Source organism: Agrilus planipennis, unplaced genomic scaffold (assembly GCF_000699045.2).
Source record: "Agrilus planipennis isolate EAB-ADULT unplaced genomic scaffold, Apla_2.0 scaffold8, whole genome shotgun sequence".
In the NCBI taxonomy this organism is placed as follows: domain Eukaryota; kingdom Metazoa; phylum Arthropoda; class Insecta; order Coleoptera; family Buprestidae; genus Agrilus; species Agrilus planipennis.
In genome coordinates, this window is record NW_020442461.1 from 3,437,544 (window position 1) to 3,444,733 (window position 7,190).

At 31.5% G+C, this 7,190-nt stretch overlaps 3 protein-coding genes across 3 annotated transcripts; all 3 read right to left on the bottom strand.

The window, feature by feature from the left end:
* Positions 1–18: 18 nt before the first annotated feature.
* On the bottom strand, positions 19–2,746 carry LOC112906513 (calcineurin-binding protein cabin-1-like). Its single transcript, XM_025980748.1, has 11 exons — positions 2,568–2,746; positions 2,276–2,509; positions 2,122–2,223; positions 1,855–2,063; positions 1,577–1,799; positions 1,180–1,449; positions 922–1,124; positions 729–836; positions 486–668; positions 265–378; positions 19–208 (listed from the first exon to the last, which is right to left on the bottom strand). The coding sequence occupies exons 1-11, from the start codon at positions 2,640–2,642 to the stop codon at positions 19–21; spliced, it is 1,911 nt and encodes a 636-aa protein (XP_025836533.1). The 5' UTR covers positions 2,643–2,746.
* A 41-nt stretch (positions 2,747–2,787) lies between these two features.
* Positions 2,788–3,839, bottom strand: LOC112906530 (calcineurin-binding protein cabin-1-like). The gene is made up of 4 exons (XM_025980795.1): positions 3,492–3,839; positions 3,260–3,431; positions 3,013–3,206; positions 2,788–2,956 (listed from the first exon to the last, which is right to left on the bottom strand). Exons 1-4 carry the CDS (start codon positions 3,741–3,743, stop codon positions 2,789–2,791), a joined length of 786 nt encoding a protein of 261 aa, XP_025836580.1. The 5' UTR covers positions 3,744–3,839; the 3' UTR covers position 2,788.
* A 1,561-nt stretch (positions 3,840–5,400) lies between these two features.
* LOC108734050 (protein germ cell-less) lies at positions 5,401–7,112 on the bottom strand. The gene is made up of 5 exons (XM_025980749.1): positions 7,034–7,112; positions 6,826–6,977; positions 6,245–6,545; positions 5,765–6,188; positions 5,401–5,611 (listed from the first exon to the last, which is right to left on the bottom strand). The coding sequence occupies exons 1-5, from the start codon at positions 7,110–7,112 to the stop codon at positions 5,401–5,403; spliced, it is 1,167 nt and encodes a 388-aa protein (XP_025836534.1).
* Positions 7,113–7,190: the final 78 nt, after the last annotated feature.

Below are 7,190 nucleotides of genomic sequence, written 5' to 3' on the forward strand. Positions count from 1 at the left end.
ACTAAAGTAAACTTAAAATTAAATTACCAGTTGATATGCACAAATTGCAAGAGTATGATTAGAAAGTCCTTTAAGGACGTAAGCTCTTAGCCAGTGTATTCTTACAAACATTATAAAATAATCTTCCTGCCACTGTTCTTTCCAAGTACTTAACAACTGTAATTGAATCAAAGAAGTTGGATGCACCTTTCGTTTGTCTTTGTCTTCTCTAGAACACGAAAAATTATTTTGAAAGTCATATTTGCTTGAAATTGTCCTACTTACGTTTTTAAATAAAAATATACAATTTCTCCATACATCAAAGTCACTAAAGCGTCATTTTTTATCTCTTCAAATGAAGACAAACCATTAAACAGCTCAGGGTGTTCAAAATGTTCCCTGAGAGAAAAAAACTTTAGATGCATAAAAAACGTTTTAAATAGGTTTCAGTTCAAAATAAACCAGGTGTATGTAACTAAACACCTTACGTTTCACATAATGTTTACCTGTATTTATCATAGGCTTTTAAATACAACGAAATTAATTCTTTTGGCCATTTTTTGTTCCACATTTTGGCTAAAGATACAGTATACTCTTCAATTAAATCAACAACATCCAAATGTTCGCGCTCTTTAGTCCAAAAGTTAGTAACGTCGTTTTTTTCATTTTCAGTTCCAAAGTATTTTTCACTTAAAACAAACATTTTACAGTGTTTTGAGGTAATTACAAATCATTGAATGTGCACTTACAAGTTTACAGAAGTCGAAGATAATTGGCTTTTGAAATTAGTGAATATATTATCAATGCCTTTGTTTTTATCAAAATTTTTATTTCTTTCTATGTTTATACCATTTGGACTAGAAAAACAAATAGATTCTTTTGAGGATGTATTTATAGAATTGTAAAATTATTTTCTGTTTAAATCAATTATAAAAATCTTACAGCAAATACGACGGTATTATCCTTGTGAGGGCACCTTGAATGGTAAAATCCTTTTCACTTTTTCCTTTCTTTGCTGATTTCCTTTTGCTATGCCACCCCCAGATCTGCAGATCTGAAAGTAAGTCACGTTTGCGTTTTGCAGTTCGTTTTTTCTCCTCTTTCTGTTCGGAATTATCCTCTTGGTCTTCAGTATCCTGATCCATCTAAAATAAATAAAATGTTAAAAAAATAGTGCAAAACAGATAATAATGAATTCACTTCATCGTTATCTTCTCCTTGACTGCAATTAGGTTCACTTAAATTATTATTTTCACTACTTAAAGAGGGACGACGTTGTTCAAAATTGTCTTCAGGTTTTACTTCATTTTCTACTTCCATAGTTTGTGGTTCAGTGCTTGGTAAAACAATGGGTTTTGCATCTATTACATTTTCGTTGGAGTTTTCCGCCGTGTTTTCAATGGGAACTGCTTCAACATCAGTGTATTCCCTGCTCATACATTTTGTTATGTCCACTTTTGAAAAGTAACTCTAACAAAATAAAGAAAGTCTCAAAAAAATCATTTGCATACTTATGTACATGTCTTAGAAGTTCTATTCACATATTTATTTAAACAATGTTTTTGATCAAAATAATAAATCCTTTCTCTCAATTTACCAGCTTATTTTCAGTTATATAATTGTGGAGATTTAATATGGTTTTTCCTAGTGAAACCCAAGTAAAATCTTGCAAAGCAGTTGGCAGTGCTATACATGGGAGTGGTTTGGGGCCAAAACTTTTTTCCACTTCGTTTAATCTTTTACATAAAGGCTCCAAATTTTTTATTATCATTTTTTCATCTTCTTCTGTAACCACACCATCAAAATCAGGCTCTAAAATACTATAAATAATTTTATTTATACAGTACGATTGAAATAACATTCTGCTGTGCTTACTAATCCGGATTGTATGCTTGATAGTATTCTTTAGCAGCTGGGTTAGATTCAAAAATGAGTTTTCTAACCACATGACCTTTAATGTAATCTTTATCTAAAACGAGTGCTTTTCCTATATATAAGAGGCATGTCACTGTATCTTGAATAGCATATAAAACTGAAATTAGTTTATCCAAACAAGGCCAGTGAGACTCATTGCATTCCAGGCCCTATTAGATGCAAAAACAAGAACAATTTTACTTGTTATTATCATAACATAAAACAGACCTTTAGGAAAGCATAAGCAGCTTGGCGAAACCTGTCTAATTTTAAAGCTATTGTGCCTATTTTATGCCACAATGTAACATCAGAAGAGTCCAAATCTGCAGCCTAAAATATAGTTATCAATTAAACTATTTCAAAAATATTTGTTAAGGCAAACCTTTAGAAAATTATCTAAGGCATCAGAATCATTCTTTTTCTGGACATAAATATTCCCTACATTGAAATAACATGAATATTTAAGGGTTGACATAGTCTTGGGGAGTCCGCCTTGTGATTCTAGCTGGGGAATATTCTCTGTTAAGAGTTTTTCAAGAATTGAAACAGCCTCTTCATAATTCCCATTGCATTGATGTCGTAAAGCTTTATTGTACATGTCGAGGGCAATTTCCTCCTAAATCATGCAATAAAATGTAAACACCTTTATATATTTGTTAAAAATAAAATATTACTTGGGCTTCTCTGCGTATGGTTGGGGCATCTTCGTCGGATAATGAGTCACGATTTAAAGCCCTAATCTTAATCATTTTTAAATTGCTACGTATGACTAAAATGTGAAAGCGGCCTTTTTCATATACCTTTTTTGAAATTTTGTGAAGTTTTCAAGTTCATTTCTCTGTATTTATAAATAAATACATTAAAAAAAAAAAAAAATAAATCACAATACAAAATCTTACTTGTCCTGGTCAGGTATCCTCCTCAACTGTAGACATACATCTAATAGAATTTTGTGATCGTTGGTGTTTCGAAGTACTTGTAAAAGTATTGTTACACATCTCACCATATGAGCTGCTAGGGAACCTGGGCGGTCTATTTCACCTGAAGGAATTCTCCAGACTCCCTTTAATGTTGATTAATGTAATAAAGAAGAAAAGTTTATTACAAAAAAAGACTTACATTAAAAAAGTTGTTCGTTTTCCTATCAGAAAATAATCCCGTTACCAACATATTATTCCGACATCTGTACTGCCCCAGAAGGAGCTGTCTGCACTTTGATAAGTCCTTCCTCGATTTGTAATGGAAGAAAAGGTGGGTTAACCGGTAAAGTGCTTTGTAATTTTGAGGGAGTCTGATAATGTACTGCTCCAAACCTTAAATAAAAGACTGAAGAATTTGTGACGGGTCCCAATAATAAAATAAATACCTTCTACGCACTGATTAATGAGATTATCTATTTCTGAGTTACTTAGAAAGCCTGTGGGAGCATCTGAAGAAGTGGCTGTAGATGTTGTGCTGCTAGAATCGTCACTGTCAGAGTCAGAACTGGAAGAATCACTCGATGAACTGCATGTTGTTGTAGTATCATCAAGAGATTTCTGAAATTAAAAAAAAATTATTAGAATTCATTAAATATGTATAGTATTAAATATATGTACCCGAATGCCCTTTTCTTCGTCTTCTTTCTTCGTTTTAATTTCAATTACTTTTTTATCTTCTACATATTTTGCTGTCTCGTTCTTTTCGATGGTTTCTTGTTCCTCTTTTATACATTTGCTTATTTCCGTTTGCAATTTTTCTTTTGTGCTTTCGAAGAATTTATTGAATTCTGCTTCGGCATTGGCTGGGTCAGAATCGATATCTTCGATTGCTTCTTCTTCCTTCATAGTTTTCAGCATCACTTCGTCCATCAATTCTTGTACGTTTTTAATTCTTAATTGTTGAGGAGGAGATAATAATATTTCGTCTTCGCTATTATTTTGCTCTATAAATAATTAATTACACCTCTTGCTTTAAAAGCGATTTTGTGNTCAAGATATAAAAAAATAAGAAGAAAGATTCGTTGAATAACTATAACATTTTGTTAGTTCTCAGCAGTGTTAATGTATAAATTTTAAACATTTACAGTAAAAAACACAAAAACAAAAACTTAGATTGGGTTAGCAAGCATTATTTAACCCATTTTTAGTTACAATTAATACGATCAACGTAATACTGTAAAAAAATAATCATTAAGGCAGATGTGAAACATCGAAATTGATTTTTGTAAATAAGGAAGTGAAAGATGAAAACATCGGACTAGTCACGAGACTACCCGAAGCGTCGTCCTGTCTTGCCACGCTTGAGTCTTACCCCTTAGGCGCGCCAAAGATGTTTCACATCAAAAAAGAAATTCATGTCTCGTACATATATCACCCAGAATAATAATCTTCCATAAATTGTTTAAAAAGCATAATTGTATGTATTTTATTTACAAAGGTGTAATTGTCATTTCTTTTTAAACAGTTAAACAGAACAATTTTTAAACACATATGCAAAGCGATAACGCTTTAATTAAGAGGTGTTATTTTATGGTGAAGTTAATTAGTGCTTTGAAAAATCCTGTATAAATTTATAACTTTATCTCTTTCAACTTAAAATTAACTTTGAATAAACTAGATCTTCAGTATGCTTTTATGGGGATATGCTTTAAATATAAGTAAGTTTCATCTTTATCTTTTTTTTTTAATGAAATTTGAAATNATATATCACCCAGAATAATAATCTTCCGTTAAATTTATTAAAATAAAAATATAATATACAATAATAATATATACACATAATTATTTTATCACAAATGAATATCTGTTAAATTTAGAGTTGTTGGCACTGACAAATCAACTGTAAATCACGTAATCGTTTTAATAACAATTTCAAAATTGATTTTAAAACTGTCACGTTATATTAATCTCCTCTTTTTAATTAAAAACTTAGTAGGTACTCAATTTTACATAGCATGCCTGTCTTTTCTACTGTAGGTACAAATAAAAAATAAACTAGTATAGTTTCCATGCAGTGGGGTAGTTTCCCGGATAGTGTTTCACAAAGAAACCTTTTCGTAGGGAATGCAGCATAATTAAATTTAACAGTCAAGCAGTAGCTGTTATTATTATTGTATGTTTGTAAATATAAAAAGAAATATATATATATTACCTTTTATGGGGATATGCTTTAAATATAAGTAAGTTTCATCTTTATCTTTTTTTTTTAATGAAANATGCAGCATAATTAAATTTAACAGTCAAGCAGTAGCTGTTATTATTATTGTATGTTTGTAAATATAAAAAGAAATATATATATATTACCAAATATAGGTATGATATTTATAAGCGCAATAAGAAGAAATAATATTAGTAAATATTATTAATAATAAAGATCGCAGATGAGATGTATAAGTAAATGTGTAGGTATAACAACAAGAATAATAATAACAACAGTGGTAATAAATAAATAATTATTTTTCTTTGTATTATACCGATGTATAAATTGGTAAATGCAAAATGTATTTTTTCTTGTTTATTTATATGTTTACCCTATAGTTTGTATCGTCTGTTCTTGGAGTTCTTGGTTATTGGGGGTGGTGAATAGAACGTTCGTCGATATTATTAAGGGGAACCTGAGGTCTTTGTCTAACGTCATCAGAGTGATCTCTTCACTTTTTGTTAATGTTAAATTCCTCATTTCCGAAGTCTGTTTGTACACCACTTGTCTCTGTTCGTTTAAAGAAACCACTGTAACTCTATAAAAATTGTAAACATTATTGATATCATCTGTTCATCTTAAATATAAAACAAATTAATTAATACTGGATTCGAATATTAAGTCCTGGTGCAATTGAAAAGCAAAACTGCAAGGCTTCTTCGCCATTACATAATATATTTTTTCAACTTACCTTATCGATATATTTCTGGAATTCTGTTGACTAAGAAGTTGTTCAAATTCAGGCCTGTGGTTCCTTTTGATCGATAGCGTCGTACAGTCTGTTATCATGAGAAGGTCGATACCATAGTGAAATCCCGTCCATCGCCACATGTGTCTCCCCCTTTCGTTCAAAATCCGTCCACAACGAAGACTCTTGTTCAAGAACAAATCAGCAGAAAGATCAGCGGAGGGTCCACTGTCTTCATTCTGATTAATCTTGAGCATTGTTTTCCACTGGTCAACAACCACAGGGTTTAACCAGTGCTGTGGGACGATGTTATCCCTTTCTATCATTTCCACGTCCATGTAATGTGAAATGAGATTGTGCAACCTTAATCCTCTAAAGGCTGGTTTGAATTTTTCTCCTTCTTTCGTCAATAAAAACGCAGTTTCTCCTAAAATTGAATTCATTTAACCATTTTTTTATCATTAACGAAAAATTAATAAAAACCTTTTCTGGAACAGTAAAAGGTATTGATTTCTTTAACGGGAGGACTCTCGTTCAGATCAGGATGTAAGTGCATGTACATCCAGAATTTTAACATAACATAAATGGAGAATTCGGTCTGCATCACGAAAAGATCGGGATTAGCAACCAAAGATATCATGAGAGACACTGGAATTGTGCGTAAAGTTACCAGAGAACCACTGTAATAATACGTCATGAGATTCACAAGGAACCAGTAAATGCAAGCTTCCTTCAACTTTTTGTGACCATATTGACTAGCTGCGTCGTAATAAGTAAAAACAGTCTGAAAAAATATTTAATTTCATTAAATAGAAACCAAAACCATTAAAAAACGTTTAAGCAGCCAACGGAGGAATCTAGTATCAGCAATTTCTTATGCGAAGTGTACGATGTGTTGCATATCTATTTACAAACAATTTCTTTAAATTTAATTTTTCAAACAATTTTTAACACAAAGAAAGTGATTAAACAAATTGTTCACAAAAGTGAATTTCGACCACTCGAAGTAATGGTGCTAACCGTTTCGAGCTCACAGTGACTGATAGGGGTGAAGAACTAGTTACCTTAGGATTAATTGTCTCCATCATAACTTCAGTACACTTCTCAATTATCCCGTCCAATTGGAACATTGTGGCTGCTGCTAAAACTGGAACAATATCTTTGGGATTGAGGATGACTTCATCATTGTACAATGACCCAAAAACGATTTGTAATGCTGTAATTTATAATACAATAAAATTAAGTTAAAAAAAAAAATAAAAATATACTTACATTCTACTGTAATTTGTGGATCAACTACATCGATAGTTATGTAACTTTTGGTGGTTTCTAGCCATGATCCCCCGAACATGCTCGCAAAATAAGGACTCTGGCATAGATAAAGCTTGTGCAAGTAAAATTCTTCGCCAAGAGCCTCTACTGTGATATC

What these genes read in the sequence shown, in the direction of transcription:
- LOC112906513 (XM_025980748.1), bottom strand. Translation starts at nt 2,642, where the DNA reads ATGATTAAGATTAGGGCTTTAAATCGTGACTCATTATCCGACGAAGAT. An exon ending in CCTTAGATAATTTTCTAAAG is followed by an intron (nt 2,224 to 2,275) that starts GTTTGCCTTAAC and finishes ACTATATTTTAG; the next exon opens with GCTGCAGATTTGGACTCTTC. An exon ending in TCTTCGACTTCTGTAAACTT is followed by an intron (nt 669 to 728) that starts GTAAGTGCACAT and finishes GTTTGTTTTAAG; the next exon opens with TGAAAAATACTTTGGAACTG.
- LOC108734050 (XM_025980749.1), bottom strand. Translation starts at nt 7,112, where the DNA reads ATGTTCGGGGGATCATGGCTAGAAACCACCAAAAGTTACATAACTATC. An exon ending in TCCACAAATTACAGTAGAAT is followed by an intron (nt 6,978 to 7,033) that starts GTAAGTATATTT and finishes TATAAATTACAG; the next exon opens with CATTACAAATCGTTTTTGGG. An exon ending in TGGAGACAATTAATCCTAAG is followed by an intron (nt 6,546 to 6,825) that starts GTAACTAGTTCT and finishes ATATTTTTTCAG; the next exon opens with ACTGTTTTTACTTATTACGA.
- LOC112906530 (XM_025980795.1), bottom strand. Translation starts at nt 3,743, where the DNA reads ATGGACGAAGTGATGCTGAAAACTATGAAGGAAGAAGAAGCAATCGAA. An exon ending in ACGAAGAAAAGGGCATTCGG is followed by an intron (nt 3,432 to 3,491) that starts GTACATATATTT and finishes TTTTAATTTCAG; the next exon opens with AAATCTCTTGATGATACTAC. An exon ending in CATTAATCAGTGCGTAGAAG is followed by an intron (nt 3,207 to 3,259) that starts GTATTTATTTTA and finishes CTTTTATTTAAG; the next exon opens with GTTTGGAGCAGTACATTATC.